Genomic DNA, 25,859 nt, shown 5'->3' on the forward strand with positions numbered 1-25,859 from the left:
TTAATAATAACTATTACACTATCATAATATTTATTTTATTTTATTTTTTTATATTGTTAATAAATACATCAAATTTACTTAATAATGATATCGTAAGTGATTTATGTGCCTTCGTTACTACGTAAAAAGAATATTTCAATAGTTTTAGGCATATTCTTAAATAGGCATAAAATATATATCTAGAAAATAATAATAAGAATATATTTTTTAAATTACCAAAGTATTGTAAGTTATTATAGCTTAACTTGTGAAAAATATTAAAAATCAATTTATTCAAATTTAAGAAACTCGATTTTTGTATTTTTATTTTGGATGTGGAAATAAGATGTTTAATAATGGTCATATTATCAATCCAGAACTGCTTGTATGCAAACAATTAATCAGAAAATAATTTTAAAAAATCAATATAAAACTGATTAATATTAATTGATTCACTTAGAGCTATTTCCATTAAATAAAAACTGAATATTAAGTATTCTAAATTATTGATATTGTTGAAATTATATATTATTCAAATTAATATGATAATTGATAATTTTATCTGACAATTAATATGACCTAATTAGTATACGGTGTAAAATTTTACAAGAATTATACAATTTAAAGGCTTATCTTACTAACAGTAAATATCATCAAAATATTAAAAAAAAAATAGTAAAATACTACTGATTTACTGTGGCCATAGCTCACAATAAGGAAATAAGAACAATAGAATTTATGTTGAACATTTTTCTATGCCACATTTAGATACGACGCGAAATGGTTTTGCTATGTGTGTGCATTTTCAGTATGTATTTTTTTCAGAAAACTTATTTTATGAAGACTTTTTCCATATAAATATTAAAATAATTCTATCTTTTAGTACTAAATATAAATTGATTTAGAAATAATTGACTTAATTTAAATATCAATTATAGGTTTGATATATTTATATAATTATTAATATAATATATGCAATGATTTTGGCAAGAATGTCTATATCCTATCGTATTATTAAAATAAAAATGTATTACTTTTAGCGATTAAATCATATTATAAAACATTTATATAAACATAAATTAACTCACCGCCTTTGCTCAGGATCTTTTTTAATCTACAGTGATAATTTATTATTGGTAGTTTAGCCGATGCTTGCTTCGATGATTCGTTCGATGTTGCAATATATTTTAATAAATGAGAAAAAATATTAGACAATCGTTACTCTCGATCGATTGTCTTTACTTTTTAATACTTAATCTAAAAATAATTAACTCTATTGTAGTTTTGGTATACATAATATAATCAGTTTTATGATATTTTACTATGATTACTAATTACTGTAATAATTTGATGTATTATTAAATAAGATTTGTTTAAACAATATATTATTATTTACACAATCTATTTATGTTCAAAATCGTATTATCCATGTATGTATTATATATAAAATTTAATTCACTTTCTTGAATAATATTCCAATTAGATTTATTTATTCCTTGTTGATAAATTATTTTATTTAAATTGGCTTATCTCATAGTTAATATTCCACTTAAGTCACTATTTAGTAAATACTATTTAACTTAGAGTATTATCATTTATAATGTATAGTTGTTAAATAATTGGCTCAGCGCATAAGGTATAAACCAGTGGGATATAACCCAATTTCAGATCAGAATATACTAAAAAATATACATTACTAGTAAAAATAAATTTTATTTAAATGTACGAAGCAAATAAAATTAACAAAATTAAAAAAACACTGAATTAACAAAAAAAATTTCCATTTTTACACATAAAATTTATATTATAAGTCCTATAGTAAATTTATCAAACATATTTGTTTTTTTCCGAACGGAGCGATGATGTATTTATTTTACTTCTTTTTTCGTTTCTATGTACCGATATACACGATAAAAAATTAAAATCGATAAAATGAAAACTTTAAGAGTGGTCTTGAATAGAAAAATTAAATTCATTTTGTACTTAACACAGGTCATCATTTAAAATTCTCAGTATTTCTTTTTATAATATTCAGAAAAAGATTCTTCTTTAGAATAACCACAGAACTTGAAATTTTCAACAAGTGTTTATTTTATAATTTTTTATGTATAGTAAAATTATTTTAAAAGTATTTCAACTTTGTTTGTGCTATTTATAAATAAATGGAATTTTTTATTTTTACAAATGTTGATATGAAAAATTGTGTAAAAATGCTTGAAAATATACAATAAATACTTATTTCATTTATCCACTAAAAACATATATAATTATCAGACACAATTTTTTTTTTATAAGTATTTAAATTTAGGAATTTCTACAGAATTTGTCAAAAATAATACAAATTATTTTTTAGTTAGAAATATATAAAACATTATCTGTTTATAGGTACCTAAGATTTAAAAATTTAACACGACATTATTTATAAGTTTTGCAACTTTTATTAAAAAAAAAATGTCTAACGTAAAGTCAAATTAATTTTTCATGCCATTTGAATTTAAATTTTTTATGACATTGAATATCACCTGTAAAATAACTATTTCTTCCCAAAACATGTTATTCAAAAACGAATTACGATAGGTACTTGACATTTTCACGAAATGTTTATTTTTTCATTTTCTATATAGTATAATTTATAAAGACACAATTATTTTCTATAGATATTTCAAGCTTACATTCGGATGAAATTACTTATTTTAACGATCAATAACGATGTTAATTATTTTGTTGTAAATCAAAAACGTTATTCAAAAGGACTTAAAAGTTTTATGCAATTTATAATATTATACATTTTACATCATGAAATATACTTAAGTGATATAGGTTGATGATTGTCTCTTCTTAGCATAGTTTTTTAGGTAAAATACATTTTTGTATTTTAATTATGTAATTATATTTTTTTTTTCAACACAAAATTCAAATGTTTTAATTGTTCAGCACGAATATTGCAATCGTCAATGGTTAAAAATGAGTTATTATCGCTACGTCTTTTTTTAATTATATCAAACAATATAATATTGTTAAATTCGTCTTCTATATCAAATTCATCTATATTGAATTGTATTAATAATACAATTTAAAGAAAATGAACACAACATTTTACAAATGTTTTAACACGCAAAAATTATATAATGATGTAATTATATCAATCCGATGCGTACCGTGAAAGACTGACAAAAATATTATCTACAATGTTACAATTAAGTTCGAAACTAGAAAGCTCCACTTATAGTTGTAGCTTATTTATAGACATAATTAGGGGTTGTAGTTAGATACAGAACTAAATTATAATATTATAATATATTAGATATCTTATTCCATAGCTCTATCTAATGCAATTGCAATACTATGTAATACATATAAGTAACCATTTTAACAACATTTTTCATCGTATGTAAAATTGTCGATAATCAAAACCAAAAATAATAAGCCACGATAAAATTACTAGTTAGTTAGGTAATTATTGTGAATTACTAAAAAATAATGTTATTTTGATGTATAACATAATTTACTGAAACATATTTATACCTAGAAGTTTATTATACTCGTACTTCACAAAATGGGAAAATGTATACATTTTAATTGGTTATTTAATAATTAAAATATTCAAAATATGAATTTTAAAGTTAAAAATAGTGAATGTTTTTGAGCGCGTTTGATGTAATAACACATCACTATATTTGTAAAATATTTCAGTTGACGTATAAATAAAATATTTATACTTTATAGGGTCAAATTTAGTAATTTTGTAACCTGTGAAAAAAATAATTATTTGCCTATGAATAATTTTCTTTTATAAAACCTTGTATTAAATATAACGAATAATATTAATAAAATATATTATAAGTACATAGTTTTGTTGTTTAAATTTATCGACAAATATGAAATATTTTAACTCTCTAATTAATAGATTACAATTAAAATCGTTCACCGTACTGTAACTGTACAAAATCATTTACTACATATTACATATTTTTCATCTAGACATTAATAAGTGGTTGTTATTCATCGTAAATAATATAACATATAAGATACATTTTATTTATTTTTAGAATTGAAAACGAATATTTTAAAGACAAATTTTGTGTTGAATAAGTGTATAAAAACATAATAAACTGTTTAAAACTATTTTAACGTACTACCTGCTAGACATTAATATAGATTTTTAACGTTTTTTTGGGGGGCATTTTCTTTGACAAAATTAAATGTGTTTTTCTAAGCGAACGCATTCATTTTAGAAGTTCTTTTATAAGTCGTTTTATAATATAATAATAGTAAAATAAAATAATATTAGGTAAAATATGGACCGACAAGTTATAGCAATATCTCATATACTGATGTTTGCTCAAACAGTTCCTCCCTCTTAAAATTGACTTAATGCAGATTATCAACTAATATTTAATGAGTTATTTTAACTGTAGTATATATTATATTATATTGAATTTATTATTATTTCAAGGAATTAAAATTACATAAGTTTATGTACATTTTAATAGTCACTAAGCACCAACAATTATAGTAGACATTGAGTCTATAATTAATGTAGTAATAAAAATGTTATTATACAATTGTTATTCATTTTATTATTTAACAAAATTTTAAATCAAAAGATCTTAAGATTTTATATACAATTAAAACAATACATAAATTAATTTTAAATATTCATATAAAACATTTTTTGCTATTTATTTATATAATTTTTTTTTAATTAACTATGATTAATGATTATATATATTTTATAAAAATACTAAAGTTGATATTGATTAAATTATTTTATTTATATTTTAGAATGGTATTTTAATCACATAATTTACACATGGTTAGATCTTTAGATCATGTTTTAAGAAGTAATTTATCATCTTAAATATATTAACTTATATGTATATATTTCTAAAGATGCATTTATTATTTATCATAACATCCATAATTCAAAAGACCTGAAAGTTAATATATTTATATGCATTTATAAACCATAGCGAAGAAAACTTTTTTCATTATCATGACAAGAAGAACATATATTAGACACAAAACTCGTATTTTTTTTAGTAACATATTTTCTCCGATAATTAGATAATTCATCATTTCATATAAGACAATTCATTAACAAAAATAAATTAAATTTGTTTTTATTGATTCTGATTACCACTTCAACTAACGAATATACAAATTAAATTATTTACAAAGTAGCAACATTATTCTATTACACAGTTACTGATGTGTGATAACATATTAAAAAAAAAAAAAATTAACTATTGATGCTTACCTAAGTATATTTTATATTAAATATGTTGAAGTGTTCATTATTTACTAGTTATAGTTATATATTTACTACTGAATTTATTAATTAGAATAGTAAACCTACATATAATTATTATAATGTAGACAATTTATTTTTAATAACATAAAATTAATCTTTAATGTGTAGGTTCTATGTTTAGAGAAAAATTGTTATTATTCTCTGTGTAAATCATCCAACGCATTGTATCATGCAATTTCGGTACTTAAGGCGTGATGAAAACTTTAAATGGTGAGCTGTTATCGGTGTAATGATGGTAACTAAATGTAACGTAATTTATTTATTAGCTAACGAATGATTATATCAGTTTTCGTGATGATGATAATAACTTGACTTGAATTTACCCTGCGGGCTGTAAACACGAGTGATTATTGGTAAAATATAATAGCGATTGACAGAAATTTTCTTGATATTAAATATCACACTCACGAGGTGTTAAAAATACTTTTACTGTTAATTTTTTATAATGAATCTGCTATATTCAGTTCTTATGAGATATTAGAAACACGTTTTTAATGTGAATTCTGAATAATATTATGTATAACGATAATAATCATAGAAATTTTTTTTTTTATATTTCGAAAAAATGAGTGATAGCCTATAAGATGGGGTTTTAAAAAAAACATAAGCCACGTTGTACGTTGTGTCACCAAACTAATAAGGTCAAATTTATAATCTATCAAAAACGCAGTTGGTTAAATATAATACTTATTTTTGGTTTATTTTTAAATTCCACGCTAAGTGTTTATATTCAATAGATAATAATGTATAAATCTGTTCCCTCATATTTTAATTACCTAATAAACATGTATAGTACACTATCCTACTGGTTCGTAAATTAAAAAACATTTGGATTGTTTTTTATTTGCAATAAGTGGCTATTACTTAAAAATGTAAACTTTAATATAAAATATTATTGATGATTATAAATTTAAAAAGGTAGGTAAGTGGGTAACGCTCTGCTGTACATTAATTGTTGAGTGGGTCGCTATTACATAGGTATGTTACATTTCAATTCAATAATATATCATTCATATCGTTTACTATAAACGAAAAACGATTCTAAGCGGAAACGATCGATCAGCCTATATCACTAAAGTGATGTGCTCTTTTGATAAAGCTTTTAAAATCATTTATTTTACTTTTAGTATTATATAGTAGGTTGAAATAATTTTTTCTGAAAATACAATAAAATGTGGACAATTTTTTTGAGAAGAAATAATTGTTTTACGGATGAATATCGAAAGTAGTAAATATTTAAATTTAAAATACTCAAAAAAAGTTCGAATCTTAAAGGATTATGAAAAAAATATAACAATAGATTTTCGATATTTTTTAACTTGAAAGTTAACAAACGTTCAGTGGTTTAGTATTAAATAAGGACATTTTTTTTCCTAAAAATAGTTTTTAATCGACAGTTGTAAAAAAAAATAAAAAATGAATAAATTGAAAATTTCTTATGTTTATGAATAACTCAAAAATAGAAGAAATATTTAAAAAAATATATTATAAATGAGAAAATAATAACATGAACATTTTGTGACATTTTCAAGTAACTATGGTTTTTAGTTTTAAAAAATTATAAAGTAAAAAAAAAATTATCAAAAATTGAATTTGCATACAAAATTCCAGTTTTTCTTTAATATTTTCCTCGATTATAAAAATAATAACTGATAATTTTTAAGTTTAATATCTTCATTTTGATAACCAAAATAACAATTATTTTTAAAATCAAATCGTTTTATCAACAGCTTATCGTGTAAGTATGCACAAATAAAACACACACATCATGATAAAATTAATACATACATTGCTTCGCTTAGAATCTAAAATAATTTTAGAGTAATAAAAAAAAAACCTTTTTTGAAATTAATTTTATAAAATATTTGTATTATTGATAAAAATTACTTTATCAAAAAATATTATTGACAAGTAAATTGTTTTTGATGAACTATCTTTTGAGACTAAATATATTTAGCAACTGTCTTAGATCAAAGGTAATACAAATTACGTAGTATACGTCATAATTTAGTGTCTATTTAATACTTAAATATGACATAACAACTTATAATTCATTGTAAATCAGTAGTTTTAGTTATCAGAAATATTACGTTAGTTTCTTTGGTTACAAATATCTCGTAGAAGAAGAATAAAATTAGAAATAGGAAGCAACATATTTAAGTTTTGATGGAAAATGATGGTAATTTATTTCTCTTTAATTACTTATAAAAGTATTATTTTCATTATGGTTTTAAATAAAAAATCATTGATTTTTCTCGATAACTTTATTTACTACGTTGATATTGTATTTGTCTGACAAATAATTAATACGGTTACTAAATTCAGAATTTTAGGGTGTAAGATTATATTTTTCAGATCAATTTCATACGATATGGCCTATGATAAAGTTATAATGATCAATAGAACGAGAATAAAAACAATAAAAGAAATTCGCACTCCTGTAGTTGTAGCGCGGCGGTGATTGGTCGGGTCTCGTGAGTATTATATTTCCGCAATATGGGCCAATGCAGACGTAATAATATATATACCTAAGTATAGTATACAATACGTGAGCGCATCATTCGCGAGTCGTTCAGTGCGTAGATAAACCGAAGAAATGTTTATATTATACAGAACTATATCTACGCTGTCCGGTGCGTATAATATTATATTTAACACTGCAACGATTAATAACTATATTGTACAATGGGGCCGACGGTTATTGTTATTTTTCATGACAATAATCGGCACTAACAATAAAAACTAGATAAGTTTGAATCTTCACACTAAGTGAGTATTATATAGTTTGTCATGGTTTGTGGTTCGCTATTCGCCGAAATTCGTCATCAGTGGATAAAAATCGATCCTGAACTAATAACGAACGATTTGGTGTCTAAAAGGTTGAAGAATACGAACCAAAGTCGTTTGCCTTCTGCTGATTAGTAAATGCATTTAAAATTCGTGTGAATTTTATTTGTTTGTTCGTCATTCGTCGGAATTTCGTGAAAATAACTTATTTTGCAACTCATGCCGAATGGCAATTAAGTCAAATTTCCAGTAAAAAAAAAAAAAAAAAACTTTAGTTTTTAATAATGAAAATTGAAAGTAAAAATGAAGTTTTACACCTGGTCCCCTTCGAAATTACCATACTTTAATATTACCGGTGAACAGTTTTTCTTTAAGCTCTGAGCAATAGTTCGGCAGCTCTGAATTTATTATAATGCAATTTACACTCTTATATTTAGTAATTGCCAATAATTATATTGGAAGATATGAAAATTTACAACTTTACAAGTTTCGTATGTGACGCTACTACCACGTTTAATTAGCCCTCGGGGATGGGGTGGGTGTGGGGTGGGGGTTATTCCGACTAGCTTCATCTACCGCACGCGGTCCGCGAGAATTGCGTTTAACATCGCCTTTGGCGGTAATTGTTTGTTTAGGAGAGTAGCGGGTCCAATGATTTTCAAACAGCCTTCAACAACGCGAATTGTTCTAATTTAAACATTTTATGAAATAATGATCGTACAATGCAAAACGGGGCAAATGATAGCAATAAAATAATAGTATTCAAATATGGAATAATGAATGGACGAATTTATATTTCACAACTAATCTAATAGACATAAATAAACGTTTTTTTTTGTTATATATACTCAAATCGACGAGTCAACTTAGGCAATAATGCACAAAGTATCAGTTCGTGCCATTTGAGTTTTAAGAATATGTTCATTTGAGGTAATGTAATCTTAAGTCTTAGAACTTTAAAAAGTTATAACATCAGATATAAATAATTTCACAATATTGTTTATATTTATTTCTGATCCAGTTATTCTTTTTCACAATTTATACGTATTTCATGGTCAAAGAAAAAAAAAATTAATTGGTGTAATATTATGATTACATTAAATTGAATTCAGCATAGAAGTCAAATTTAATATTGTTTGTAAAACCTTTTTGGTACTATTTTTTTTTTATACTACTTATGTTTAATATTGACTATTAATGTTTTTACGTTTAATAACCTTTTTCAAAATAAAATAATATGCAAGTTTTATTTATTTTGGGTAATTATATTGAAAATAGTTAATAGTTAAGAATTGAACTACGTACCACAGTGACCATTGATTTGAATATTTTGAACGCGGTCGCGGTATGAATAAAATATATTGATAGGTATATTTGTATATATTTTACAGTGAAAAACAATAAAACGTATTAAGATAATATATTACATACTTGTGGACTGATATTGTATAGGTAATATATATGAGTATATAATGCATAATAAAATAAAAACATCTGTTTATTAGCTATCTGATTGGTTTTTGTGGTCTTCTAAGAATATTTCTTATAGTAAACATGAATTTAACACTGGTTTGGATATTTTTCAATATTTTTTAAAAAAAGCTCTTTTGGTTTTATTTAGATTATTATCGTGGAAGCTTTTGAGTTGATTAATTGATTAATTATTTATGGTGATAGGTAGATAAAGTAATCTTGTGTCATTTTGTAGCTGTTAATTTTGCTTGAACCAAAGGCCTTCCTTTTAGTGTTATTCTCGGGAAATCTTTTCAGAAAATTAATATTGTTTTTAATCATTTTCGTTTGAGATATTATACTGGACATGCATCAGTTAGTAGTGTTGTTTCGCGTTATTTACGTGTACGAAATTACTATATTATATATTCATAATTCATATTTTTATTAGTAATTTATTTTTTTTTATATATATATAATTGTAAAATGAAATAGCATATTATATAGAAATATTAATAACTTTGTATAGATTTGTATAGGGTTCACAGTTTTTATTATTGAATATAGTTGGCACTGAGAATTCAAAGTAAAAGGTTCTAAGTAATTTTCACAATAACCAGAAAAAAATAAAAACAAATTAGGCAAGAATCAACTGTAATTTTTATGCGAAATCATCTTTTAGTAAAATCGAATTTTGTTTTATTGTTCTAGTAAAAAAAAAGAAAAATAACTATAATATTCATTTTTCACCAAATATTATGTAATATAATATATTAATGTATATTATATATATATATATTAACATATTTTAGATTAAAATACAAAACATATTTTGTTTATTTTTTTTTTTACTTATACACATTTTATATTTTTATATTTTTTTCGATTTACTTAATTTACCTATGTATGATACAATTTATATTGAAAATACTAGGTTCCTAGTTCCTAATACATTGTTATTATCATAGTTGAAAATATGAAAGTATATGATCATTTTTTAATTATATTGATAAAATATTATAATATATTTAATTTTAAAATCATTAAAATTCACAATTTTATCACTAAGGTTTGAAAATATAATATAAGTTTCCTCATTAGTTTGTTTTTACTAAATAAAAAGTAAGTTTAACGTACATTTCAATATTTTTTGCATTTGTTTTGAAGTACGAATATTTTTAAGATATTAAACATTCAAACATAAAACAGTGATTTATTCTTTAACAGTCCAATGATATATTTTGTTACTTTTGTTTGTCAGTCATAGAAACTTAAATCATTAATTAATTATATAAATTCCATACAACATGCATATTTAAAATTATCCAGAATAATTTATGATAATAATAAAGTATTTATAACCTATTTTAAAAAATAATTCTTAAGTTCGGTCAAATAAATACTTGTCAAGATGAATATTGTTATAATGAATATGCAATTGTTTCAAAAATAATATTAATAAATATACCCTTAAAATCTATGTAATATAATATTAATATTATTATATAATACTATTTTACATTTTAGTCATATTTAAATTCATTGTAAAAACTTAATATTTACTTTGATAGAAACTTATGACATATTTTATTCTATTGAAGAAACGCATTATTTATTAAAATTATTATAATACGATTCGATTGAATGTATTTATGTATTGCCCATTTATAACTTTTAATCTGAAAAGTTTAATTTATAAATTTAATATAGGTACTAACCTAATTATAACTAGAGAGATGAATTTAATACGCTTGCATATCAATACATATTTTTTTAATTCAAAATATGTGTGATAAAAATTTTATTTAAGATCATACCATTTTAAATACGAAATTATACTTTAATTTTTTTTCAGAATTATTGGTGTTTATTTCTTTATTTTTGAGACCACATCCGTGTATATATAATTTCTGGCTTAATAGTATATTAAATCAAAAGCACTCCAATAATAACTTTTTTGTCATAACACATTATTTGTAATCCATTGATTTTGAATTTACAAGTAATAATTATTGGTAACTGATATTACAATATTGACTTTTGTTTCAAGTGGCTAGTAGAAATATTAAAGACAAACAAACAAGACGATTGTCAATATTATTCAATGCTTAACAAAGGGCAATAATTATTATTAAAAATACTTAAAAATTATTTTTTTAGTTGTATATTTAATATTTATGTAAAAACCTAAATTTCACTGCACTATATTTGAAAATTATTACTTTTAACTAATTTATTTATTTATTTTTTTTTTTGTAATATTATAAAAATATACTATATAGTTTATTATTTAAATTTGATAGGAAAATATGATACTTTATCTTTATAGATTTGTTTCCTTATTAGTACCAAGGAAACAAAAAAATAATAATGCGTTTTAATGCATTTTAAGAACTACTCTTAATTACAACCATATAAAAAATACCTAATTAATTATAATTATAATCAAGATTAAATAAAACGCAATTTTTCAAAAAGATAAATAGAAAATTCCAGTCCTTTAAAATTTATCGAATTATGTTTTAAAATAACTAACAGTGATATTTTTTGAATATAAAAAAAAAATTATAATTAATTTAATTTAACTTTCAATGAAGCAATACTCTTTTTAAACTATTAATCTTAATCTTAATTATAGTTTATAATGTCTATTAAAGCCTATTAATACTTATCCTACTAAAAAGTAAAATATTTTTGATAGACTTATCGCTGTAGACATATTTTTGAATATAAGTATTGTTATTTTTTATTTTTACTTTCACCACAATTTCACTATTAAGTAAATAAAGGATTAAAAAACTCATAAAATAAAAGTAAACAAATAATAATGCATAACCATAATATTCTATTTAATAGTAATATTAATAAATTGTTAATATGTTTCATATAATATGGGGATATTTGTTTTTATTCGACTTCTATGTATATTATACAAAACAGAATCCCAAAAAAACTCGATTTTTTTTTTAACATTTTATGAATACTTGTCATAAATATGAATTGCCTTTACGTATGATTATACTTGTTAAATATGATACCTTTTATAAAAACTTCTATAAAAAATCCATACATGTAAAAATGTTTATGATAGATAATTAAAAAAAAAATAACTGAATTTAACTAGAATAAATATCAAGCTTCTTGCAATATGCCTCGTAAAGGATGAATTAAGTAAATTTGTTTTCTTTAAAGAATATAATATCGAGTAATACGATGCTTACAAAAGTATTTTATTGAAATTATGTCTAATATAATAGTCAAACTATTTTCCATGAAAGACATATTTTTATCTAATAATCGCATTTAATTTAATATGATTTTATGAATGTGCGAGTATTAACCGAAATAAAATATTGTTATTTAACCATCATAATATGAAATTCTAATTCTATTAATTTAAAGTACCTACCGATTTTCAAGCTATTTGAACTAAATTAGTATGAATGATATTTAAGATCTTGTTAGAAATACGTTAATATATTTTTATGTGTATATGTTATTTATTTTTTAATCGAAAACGGTATTTTACTTTTAATATTATTCAAATACTTACTATTAAAATAGTTTAAACGTAATTCCGTGTAATTTAACAACACGCAAAATAAAATAAGTGATGTTGCTAAAAGTGGCTTGTGCACAAATGTATAGTGAATTGTGGTCTCTTTAGTACGTCAAGCTTCCGTGAAAAACCACATCATTATTTTGAGTACGAGATAAAAAATAATATGGTAGAATACGAGCTATCTCATTCAACTGTTAATGATCTTTACAATTTACAGATGTGAAAGAGCATGTATTTTGTTCGTGTTCAAAGCATCTCAATCCTTTATTGTCCAAATATTTTAGATATTAATTAATAAACTATAGTACGTATGTATATCACAATAATGTATTATATTATTATTGTCGCAACGAAAAAAAAAACTGCATTAAAATTTAATTCTATCGCTTAAATTTATGAAACACCTGCTAAATTCTAATGTACTCATTATGCATTATACTCGTATATATAATTTTTTTTCGAGTGAAACTGAACTGCTATTTACTTTTTTAATGTATGGCTTATAGACTTTCATCGAGGATTTATTTAAATAAACTCGAATTTAATGACAAGTATGAATACATTTTATGCATGACTTAGTTTACGTACGAAGGCAAATTAAATAATGTATTTTAGACTTTATTAGAATCTGTTTGCTGTAAAACCCTTATCATTTTGGTATTAAAATAATTCTTAAAGCTCCATAACAAACCTTTCTAAATTCTAACTAAATTCTATGCCAAGGTAATGAAGCGTGATGAGTGACCCCAATACCCGACATCTAAATATCTAGTCCAATTTTTTTTTTCAGCCAATAGTATGTGCCCAAACAAAAAAAGTGAAGAATTTGAAATATTATCTAAATAAGTTAATGACCTGATGGTACTTTTTTATTTAAAACTTGCGCAAGATCAAAAAATATATATCTTACAAAATATATTAAATTGAATATAAGGTTCTGATAATATTTTTCATTAATTTTCTTTCTAATTTTTGTATTATATCTATTCTCAACAGATACATTTAAAACATCCAAAAACCTTAAAACCTAAAATTTACACTAACGCTTTCTAGGTTATGTTAAAATCTCTATTTTATATAAATATGCAGTGTTATTACTTCATACAAGCTTTCTATATAAGTACATCATTAATGCAAATTTTTAATAGCCCTAAATTATTCACTTAAAAAACAAAAAGACAACTTTGTCATTTTAAGCGATTCATTAAGCACAATCGTAAGTATTTCAAACATACACAAGTTTAATGATAAGAAAATTCAACTCATAATTTGTACTTACCACAACAAAGGAAATGTAGTAAAACTAATGTGGATACAAGATCACTCAAAAATTAAAAGTAACGAAAAAATCCAATATTAATGCCAAGAATGTAGAATCCTCAACCCTTACAGACAACAGCATTTCATTCATCAACTTTCAAGATATTAAACGAATAATACAACTAATTTCATTACAATTCTGAAAAAAATATTGGTCAAAAACCAAAATGAAATGAAATAAAATAATTATAAAGTGTCTAACAATCAATTTCACAGGAAATAAAGAAACTATGATCAACAAATTAAGAATAAGTCATACTAGACTTACCCGAGGTTACCTGATGCCTTGCAAAGAACCTCTGATGACACATTGATATGTGGTGTCGAATTTTCAGTCAAACATATTATAACCTAATGTGGCACATATCACAAAGATAGAAACTGAAACAAATTACCCGATGACATAGTTGAAAGCCTATGACTTCAATTTGCGATACCAAGCATATTATTCTTCTTCATCCACTAGTCAGGATTAAATAAATTAATATAGCATAAAAACTTTACAACAATTATGATTGATACGAGTATTATTTATATACTGATATTATAATTTAATTGTTTTTATTATAAAATAAAAATGTTACTCCCAAATGGTTACAATTCAAAAGGTAAAAGTTTGCTTTAACAAAAAAATGGTTATATTTCATAACAATCAGAATCTAAAACACCAATCACAAAATGTACGATAAGTACATGTTATTTGTTTAGTATTATATCGATCAACGTTTTTTTTAATCTAACAAAATTACTTCATACAAAACAAATATACCTTATTACAACAATATAGTTTTAATAGTAATTATATTATTATATTAAATTACAGTGGCAAAACATTTTATTTATCATTTAATACTGACTCTTTACACGGAATTAAATACGTATATTTCACAAGAAGTTAGAACTGATAAATTATTGTTGAATATTAGCTTGTATTGCATTTCATAAAAATAACTATAGTCGGGGACACGAAAAATGAGCGCTGGCCCCGGCGGTCCGTTGTTGTTCATACCCGCCCATAGTAACAATATTGGTTCTCAGCAACCAATTAATGAATTAACCATCGAATCCAATTGACTGAGGGCTATTTATTTTATGATTTTGACAACCAATATCGAAAAACGGCCGCTTGGCGCATGACGGTCAGTTCTCGTTTTTCGTGTCCACGACTGTACACATATTATTTACATAAGTTAGAATGCGATTTATGTACCTACTGAATAACAAAATATACCTAGAACTTCATAATTTATTTAGAAAAATATACATGTATGTGTTTCATGCCTTTTGCGTAACATGAAAATCAAATATCGGTTTTTATAACTTTTAATTTAAAATAATCCAAACAAGAAAAATACAAAATAAATGTTTTTAAAATTATTATTATTATTTTACGTATTACGTATGTGTTATTTTAAATTATTGGGGATATGAAAAAAAATATATAAAATAACGTTTCCGATGTATAGTTTTTACGAGTCTTGTCTTTTATATTATGAAATAAAGGTTTCAAGAATTGATACATTTTCAAAGAAACGACAATACATTGTAGAATAGAATCAGTCATTTCAAAATTCTACAGAGAATTTCTACGCAATTGAATCAGAAGTAAATTCAATTTAGTAAACGTTGACATAGAAAGAGATTTATCCAGAAACTTTAGATTATTAACGACTTTTACACTGTGGACAAAAATTTAGTATTAAATTATAATATTTCTTTAAAAATATTCGCTGTTTAAACTTTTACTAGGTGGAACATTTTGATTACACGAAGGCTTATATATTTTTTTAGAAATGTATTTAGTTAAATCAATTTCTTTGTTAAAGATTTGTAGCATAAGTCGTGTTATTCTCATGAAAAAAAAAAAACGAAGAAAATATGTTTTTACACGAATGCAATATTTTCCACAACTGTTGCTGAAATTATTGAAGGAAGTTTAATGTTGGTAGTTTAAAATGTACATTATAAGATATAGGTTTAATCAATTTTATTAGGTAATAAAAAATATAAAGCAAATTAATTTAAAGAAATATTAATGCTATTACTTTAAAAATATTTTGCACTGTTTATTATCCATGATTAGGCCATTAAAATCTTAGAAAATATAGGTAATAGAACAGACGTATAAATCGATTCGTATTTTAGGCAAACAATGCCACATATTATTATGTTTTTAAAATAATATTTTTGGCTGATATAAAACTCCTTTTAAAGTAACAATAGCTATATAATAATCGTCTCAACAAAATAGTTTCAATAGATTACTTTTCATCATTTTCATTTTGTCCATTGTGTCAAACAACAAAATGGGATACTGTGTGTATTATACATATTTCGAATACTTTTAACAATCGCGAAATAACGCGGAATAGTTTTAATATTATTTTTAGGTTATCATTCAAAAAATTATTCACATATATTTTATTTTATAGAAGAAGATTATTCTAATAAGTTATATTATTTTGTCTAAGCTTAAACTAAACCGTAAATTGTGTGTAATGCTAATTGATCGTACAGAACAAACTCAGTCGCGATAAATAACGTTTAACATGCTGTATAGGCGTATAGCACTACCATTATACCAATGATTTAAATTGACTTTAGTAGGCACACGCATACTTTGAGCTCTTAAAATCAGAATAGGCAGTTAATCAATGTCGGTATGCGCTTTTAAATTTCGGTTGTACGAGTATTTCAGTGTGTTTTGTTCAATTTCCGACAGCATACCTGTTATCATAATCTATGTGGGTTGAACAATATAATATGTCGTAATTTATTTTTAGTTTTTCGTTTATTAACTTTTATTCCCCGTATGCTTGCTTGTGCTCTATATGGTATAAGCGATAAGTTGTTCATTTCTATATAAAGTTGAATAAGTTGAGTGGATGAATAATTATACAAGCGTACACTCATATTAACTTAAAATATCTTGGGATTAAAACGAGTAAAAGATTGTCGTTACAGTAATTCTAATGAAGCTCACATGCATTATTCAAATGTATTACACTGTCGTCTCGGTTTTCCGTAATTCTGTTATTCATTTCGAACTGCTGCTTTGATATCGTTAAAGGTTCTTGAGAATTGAACGAATACACAATTATAAGTACATATTATCAAGATAAATCCAACCCATAGTAGTTATATATTTAGTGCAAGGCATTTTTAAATATTTTACAGAAAAAATAACTACGTCAATACAATCAAGCTTATATTAAAAAATCTATAAATATATGTATTATAATTTATATTTTACACCCGTGTTTATTTGTTGTATAGATAATTGTACATTATTTTGAATAGGAATCTTAAAAACCACTATCAGTTCACATTTTATCAATAAAAACGTTGTGTATATCCTAGAATGTACAAATTTAGTTAGTAAAATTTATGATAAACGCAAATAAAATTAAAAATTAATAAATATTATACTATGAAAACTAATATACATATAATTTTTGTAAGAACTACAAAAAAGTTGTTCAAGTTATGCCACTGTTTTGAAATACCAACAATGAAAATACGAACATGCCACTTTTAATTAATTAATTTATTTAAGCATATTTTGGTTTTGATAAAGTTTAAGTTAATTCATGGCCATTTTATTTTATTCATTTAAATTATTTAATATTTATTACCATTATTTTTTTTTTTACCATTAAGATTTTGATAATTATTAAATTATTGAACATTGCGAAGACGTCAAAAGTAGTGAAAACCTATAAGTTATTTATTTTAACCGTTTTACTAAACACAGTCTTGTCTATTGCTAAAACTACGCCAACCAAATTTTTATTTCCTATTTTTACATTTTTGTAAAATCGATCAACATAATATTGTACAATTCAGTTTAACAATTTACATTTTATTTTCAATTATGTAATATGATGCTATTAAACAATAAAAAAAAAAATTTTAAAAATAAATAATTGTTTGTCTTTTTTTTCTGGTACCTTTTTCATAAAATGTTAGTCTGAATATAGCCGTATATATATATATATATATATATATATACTGTATAATTGTAAATTGGAAAGTATAAAATTTATTTATTCATTAAAATTTATTTTATTTTGAAAATATCAAAAATACAGGTAACTTAATATAATTTAACCTAACTTAATAAAACTAGTACTATAATTAAACATTTCTGTACCAAATAACCACATTTAAATAGAAATTATACAATAATAAACTAAATGCATTTATGTTCTATAAAACTACGTATTTAAAATTTATAACCCAGTAACAATATGCAAACATCAAACATTTCCAATCTGGATGATATTTTAGCCACAACATAACTCTTTATATTGGTACAGTATTCATAAATGATCAGTGATCAGTGATCACCCATGTTAACTTATGATCAATGGAGAAATACTTTAAAATTAATCTTAATATGTATATACATTTTTACTTTAATGTAAAATATATGATGATATTATTAGTATTATATTTTTCCTCTATTTCTTTAGAAACATATTATAAATTACTTCATTGAATTTTCTAGACAATAACTACATGTTATTTCATAAAATGAAATATTTAATAATTTATAAGTATAGGTACTAGCTATATTATGAGACGATTGACCTTATAAAATATTATCTAGATGTAATATAACTAAATAATAGTTTAATCATAACTAATTCAATCAGAATAGTTTTTCATCAAATATCATAAAATATTGTTTATTTATTAAAAAGAATGATTGATATAAAAATTAAACTCGAATGTTGACCAAATTATATGTACTTTCTTATTAATTTAAATTTTAAAATAAACCAATGTCGATAAAATGATATTGCTTTATGCTTTAAATACTAACACAATTCTTAATCCAATAATCATATTTTACTTAATAGGTAACTACTATTAAATTCTATGATGGATATCAACTTTCAAGTATTATAAAATCCTTATAACTAGATTTGTAAAACATTTTTTTTTTTTTTAATTAAAAATAATAAACTACCAGGGGTTCTAAAAATCAAAATAATAAACATAAATTAGATAACTAAAACTTATCTAAATCATAGTAAAGTATATCATAACTTTTTTTCACATATTGCAAAACTCGTATTGAAAAAATTAAATTTTAAATAATATTATACATAATTCGATATTTGTACAAGAGATGAGTGCAACGATCGTCTTTGAAAACTGCACTACTAAACATGTTCATTAATATTTTGTAATTCAATATGAACTCGAAACATCAAACTCGATAAACTTGAAACATTTTACTATATAATGCTAATAAGTTATTAGTAATAACCTTTAGCGTTGAAGTGAAATGATCAATAAAAAAATAACGGTTTTTTTTTTTGTTATTTGTAATTATACGTAATTTCTCTTTTTAATATATTGCACATTATGCAAAAACCCCGAATTCTATAATATACACTAAACCTTTGTTAATTAATAGACTGCATAGTCGTAAAGTTATAGATTTCGTTCAGATAAGATTAAGCATTTCAAAAATTAAAGACGTAATTCTAACCATTTGGTAATTATAAACTTCTAAAGTTTCAAAATTATTTATCTTAAATTATATTATCGTTGTATTAAAAATGAATGTGATGGTATAAGTTTACAGACAATTATACAGGTGCTTTTTTTAATTTAATATACTGCACAAAATGCAACTGTTCTCAAATTAAAAAGCCACCATGTTTATAATAAATTAATTTTAACTAAAAGATATTACCTGGCATTCGTAAGTACCATTGTCGATCTTAGCTACTGGCGATATCCTTAAATCCCAGTCATCACTTTTTTCCGAATGAAATACTCGGAAACGTCCGTCATTTATGTACGTCAACACACCTGAACTCAGGATATGCCAATCTCTCCGCCGTACCCAAGACACCTGAAACCATTATTTTTATGAAAATTGATTTTTTCAAAAATCATACAAATATATAATATTACACAAAACATTGTGAACATTATACACTATATTATCAGGTTTACCAAAACCTATAGCATTTAAGTAAACAAATCCGTCTCTAATTACTTTACAATGCATGCACTTATTTTGGACTATTTAAAGTAAAATAAATACAATTTACTATACAATTTAATATCACGATGTAGTCATGAATTTATTATCATATATAGATGAAACGAGATTTTATTACAAGTCAATGGTTGAATTATTTAAAATCCAAATAAAGTTTATGGATTGAAATGCGTAGAAAGTATTGGTGCATGTAATCGGCGACAATATTAATTGGTACTTAACTGTTATATGTTAACATAAAATAATAATTAAAAACACACCGTTTTATTTTTACTTTTACATTACATCATAGTATTGTATTATATTGTATTAAATATATAGTTATAAAAAAACAATTTATAAAGTAATAATAAATTATGTTTTTAAAAATAGCCTCAAATAGGTATGATGAATAGACGATTTATTTACAAAAAAAAAAAAAAAGGCCGAATAAGAATTCACGATATTACACTTCCACAAAGTCCCATATTTCCCTTTTTAATTAATTTCCTCATGCTATTTATATTTTGAGTATGTACGCCGTAATCCGGGTCTACAAATTAATACGTATGATTTACCGAACTCCGAATAAAACCCAAATTGCTTAAATTGTTGTAGTCCTCCAACAGCTAGACATAGTTATAACTTAAAGTCAATATCGACGTTCCGTATAATTCTGTAAATAGATTTATGGTTTAAATATCCTAAATTCAATTTAAGATAATAAATTAAACATTTATGCATTTAGTTGTGCATTATACATAACGAAAGAATGTACGAAATGGTGATGGATTCAAGTTGGATATATTATTATTTTTTTTTTTTTTTTTGAATTGTCACAAATAACCAACATCGTAATTTAATTAACACATTTACTATACTCCGATCAGTATCTAAAAAATAGAATCTTTCAATCCATTACTTACTCGTATGATTACATTATACATAAAGTCATAGAATATTATATTATTTATACAAAGCACAGAGCCGCAAACCTATAAGTTTATTAAATACTCGAGGAATAAAGCAAGAAGCGCTATTCATTTATGCTAAATTATTCGTAATGGATATTAGTAATATTGAAAATCTACCGTATAAAGAAAATTCCATCCACAAGGCCTTCAAACAAAACATAAAGAAAAAATGTTTATTGGAAAGAGGTTCTTTCTGCGTATATGCACAATACACATTATTAATTATTAATCTACCTAACATATTGTTTAAAACAATTTATTTTCAATTTTATTTTCAAAATTATCACAAGTTTACCATATATTTTATTCTAAAGGAAGATTTTAAGTTTATATTTATTTTACATTAAACATTTTTACAGGTAGATTAAAAAAAACTGCAACTATAATCATTTTATTTATCTAAATATTTCTAAAATATCTGAACTATTAAAATAAATTTCTTGTACTTATTATTTTTAAAGAAAATTTCTTACCTTAAATTTACACCAATTAATTTAATGTAAGTATAAGATGATTGAATTTTAAAATTTTTGAATTCATACTTGAGAAAAAAATTAACTAAATAATACAATTCTATAATAGTTTGATGATATATATATACAAATATATTATTTTATATAATAATTATATTTTTTGTTTATTAAAGTATATTAATAATATTTCATAATTTTGCCAATACTTAGACTTACTAAAATTTTTAAAAATAAAAATATATTATAAACTTTTAGTATATCTGTAAGAAAACTATTGCACATTTTTTAAATACAATTAATTAATATTGTGTAAAAAAAAATATTCTGCCAATGGCCATGTTTCCGAATCATATTTCTAATAATAATAAACAAAATTAATACCTAATATAATGTATAAATCACAAAAATTGTATGAATTTTTAACTTCAAAATTCCTAGAAAATTTTCGCTTTTTTGATATGTACATTTGAACTTTAAATGCTTATAAACAAAAATTGTGACTAACAATTTTTGATTTTTTTTTACTACGATAAGTACGACGTATAATAACCTTGTATTTAAATTTTAAAGATTTTTGGATAGCCAAATTTTTTTTATCAGCATTTTAAGAAAAAAAAACTTAGAAAAGTCGAAAATTTCAATTGTCTATAAGTAGCTTAAAAAATGTCAAAATATTTTGAAAATTTAATATTAAATAGATAACCAAAAACGAATCATTTTAAATACTTGAAATTTTCACCAAATTTTTTAAAAAACAATATTATTCGTATATACTTGAAACTATATTAACATATATATTATTATATTTTTTAATTTATATACAGAATATCGAAAGTCATTTTCTAATGCGTTGTTATCGGAAAAAGTTAATTCAACCTATCGTATTATTAATTGTAAATTAAATTAGTATTATAATAGCAATGTATAAAAATCATAAAATTTACTTAGTAATATCAGCTAACAGTTCGTGATCGATTTTCCCATACAACTATTTATCACTGAATTTAAATTTAACACGTCTATTTCAGAGACAAATTTAATAAATTGATACACTCAAAACCTGCAGCATAGTTACATATTATAAATCGTGAACACATTTTAAAAATAAGTAATTCTGAGAAACGTATTCCCTGTGTATAATTTAAGTGAAATAGATTGTTTTAATTAATTCGTGTTATGTATTTGACCCACAGTATATATTAGATTTCAAAGGTTTGAAAGTCCTAATTTTGAGGTACTACGTGGTATTTCCATTTTACTAATTTATCAATGGAATGAATAAAAATTAATAGATACCTAGTATATCTGTTTATGAATAACCATAATCACAAATCATTAATTTTAATTTGAATATCCAATTTCGTTAAAATTCGAGTTACAAATTTTTATAAATATGTATGTATACTCGTATTTTTAATGATTATATATTTTCAACATTTATTAACTGGGGTATGAAATACTTAAGGGAATTTCGTAATAAACTTTCAATCTTTTTTATATTAGATCTATGTTTTATTCAAAATACATTTTTCTTTTTCTTTTTTTTTTTTATAGAATCTTTGTAATTTTCTGATTTTGAGAGTATCAATTGTATACTAACAATTAACAATCATCCTCAAAGTTGAAGTACGACACAATTTTACAGCCTAAAAATGTGTTTCCAGTCCAATAAAAACCAAAAACCATACACACCATTATTAAATCAATACATTCATTTCTCTGCTTAGAACTTAAAATATAGAAACACATATTTTGAAAGTAATGCATTTATTTTTCAGCCTAGTTATTTATTATGATTGCGATTTTCGTGAGTAAAAATACTAGTTGTTAAATACTAAAGGAGACTAAAATTATTACATACTATATACTACGTAGTTAATATTTAACTTCATTAATTGTTTACGTTAAGGAATGCGTCATAACTACCCAAAGAAATTGTGGTATAACATCCCAAGTTATGAATGTTTTAAATCTTATCACATTTTCCAGGCATCCATTTTGGAGAAAAGATCTTATTAATTTATTTACTTTTCCATTAAAAAGAAACTTCCTGTCGTATCTCAACTTAAATAAAAAAAAGTCTAATGTTTTCATGAAAAACATAAGAAGTAATACTATGACTAGTCTCTTTGTAGTACAACGACACGCGTAGTATGTATATTATATAGGTACCTACTTCGGTAATCTGGCACAATATACATCAGAACGTGCAACAATTAATGAAAGATTTGTAAACAACGATCGTAGAATTTAATTTGGTTTACAGTCAATTCAATTTACCAGCAAACATTACAATCTGTTTATCTCTTAGTTTTGATATTGTAATTAGGTTAATCCGTTAGCATGACTATAAATAATTCAGCTATTCAACTTTAATGTTTTGAACACAATTATATCAAATCCGTTATACATTAAGAGGTAGACTGCAGTAAAAAAAATCCGTCTACAAACACAGTATTTTAAAACTTCACAGTTAAATTTTATAGTCAAGTTAGTACCTATTATAATATTATGTTCCTAATTTATTAAAACTTAATATTAATGATTATGAATTCCTTGTTAAATTAGTACACTCATTGCGCAAAATAATATTTTACTATTATTTTTTATTGAAATTCAGTGCAAATTATTTATAAATATGATAAATATAAACTAAAAATAAAATTTGCATATTGTATAATTTAAAACACTGAATATAACGAAAATCGAATTTGGTATAAAATTTTTATTTTTATTTTTACTATTCAAAGTTACCAAGGGTCAATGTGAGTAATATATATATATTTATTTACATATGGATTATTACATTAAAAACTGTTAACGGGAATGAATACATTTTAACACATAACTATATATACATACAATAATGGTGTGAAAAAATTAATGTTTAGTTAAAAAATATTTAAGTTTATTAAGTTGTTTTCAGTGATAACAAAATATTTCAACAATAATACAACATACATTTATAGTCAATAATACATTTTAACTAAATAGTTAAAAAAAAAAATAAAAATAGTTAATTCAATGAAAAGTCAGTTAAATTACTTAATTTTTTTCTATAGTAACTTCCAACTAAAACATTAGATTCGATAAATGATTGTAAAAATGATTTTATAAAAAACTTATATTTTTAAAAATGAAATTAAAAATATATTGTAAAAACAAATCGTTTAAATAAATGATTGTTTAAAATTTAACGTTACCTAATAAAAACAGCAAACTATCATAATAGCAGAGTGATGTTTCTACTATCAAAAATAATCATTGAATACTAGATATAAACCTAGTATAGTTTTTAGACACCAAATATTTTAATATATTTTGTATACTAAAATATTTTTAGAACAATTTGGAATAATAAATACTTAAGCAGATTTTTTTTTTAAGTTATCTCTAACTATTATTTGCGCTTAATAAAACCATAGAGTCAACTAAAATTTTTTATCTTGATTAATACTAAAAATCCATAGAGGTATTAGAGTGAAGATTCTGGAAATTAATATTCCAAAAAAAAAACGCACACAATTAAATAAATATATTTAGTGTAACTCATCTAAGTATAACATTTTTAACATTGGTTTATTTAAAAAAATACATAGTGATTTAAAATTATTTAGTTTTTCATACATTTTTTTTAAATATTTTTACATACATGTAGTATATGGCAAGTAGTAGCATATATTTGTTTATAAACTTGTAATATAATGCATTGTATATTTCATTTTAATTTATGATTATTGATGGTGTACAATTTTAAAGTTCCTTATAGGTCCATTAAAAGTAGTGTAAATAACGAACATTTTAAGAACAAGGCAATATCATTTTATTGAACTCCGTACTATCTAATTCAAATTGAAGTTATGTCTCAATGCTTTACTGTTTGTAGGATTTTAATGCAGCGTTGATGCCAATTTGTATAACGATAAATAATTCAAAATGAATAATCAATTTATAAATAATTTGAATTGTATTCTTTATAAGTAACTATATATTA

General features: G+C 23.1%; 1 protein-coding gene across 4 annotated transcripts in view; it reads right to left on the bottom strand.

The window, feature by feature from the left end:
* The window catches only part of LOC113557726 (limbic system-associated membrane protein-like), a 182,053-nt gene that overhangs the window by 35,667 nt on the left and 120,527 nt on the right, over window positions 1–25,859 (bottom strand). For all 4 annotated transcript variants that reach the window (XM_026963283.1, XM_026963281.1, XM_026963284.2 and 1 more), the window contains one exon: window positions 20,125–20,286. In XM_026963283.1, coding sequence (XP_026819084.1) covers window positions 20,125–20,286 — 162 coding nt within the window. The remainder of the gene's footprint in view (window positions 1–20,124; window positions 20,287–25,859) is intronic.

The sequence above is a fragment of the Rhopalosiphum maidis genome, chromosome 1, assembly GCF_003676215.2.
Source record: "Rhopalosiphum maidis isolate BTI-1 chromosome 1, ASM367621v3, whole genome shotgun sequence".
NCBI classification, from domain to species: Eukaryota; Metazoa; Arthropoda; class Insecta; order Hemiptera; family Aphididae; genus Rhopalosiphum; species Rhopalosiphum maidis.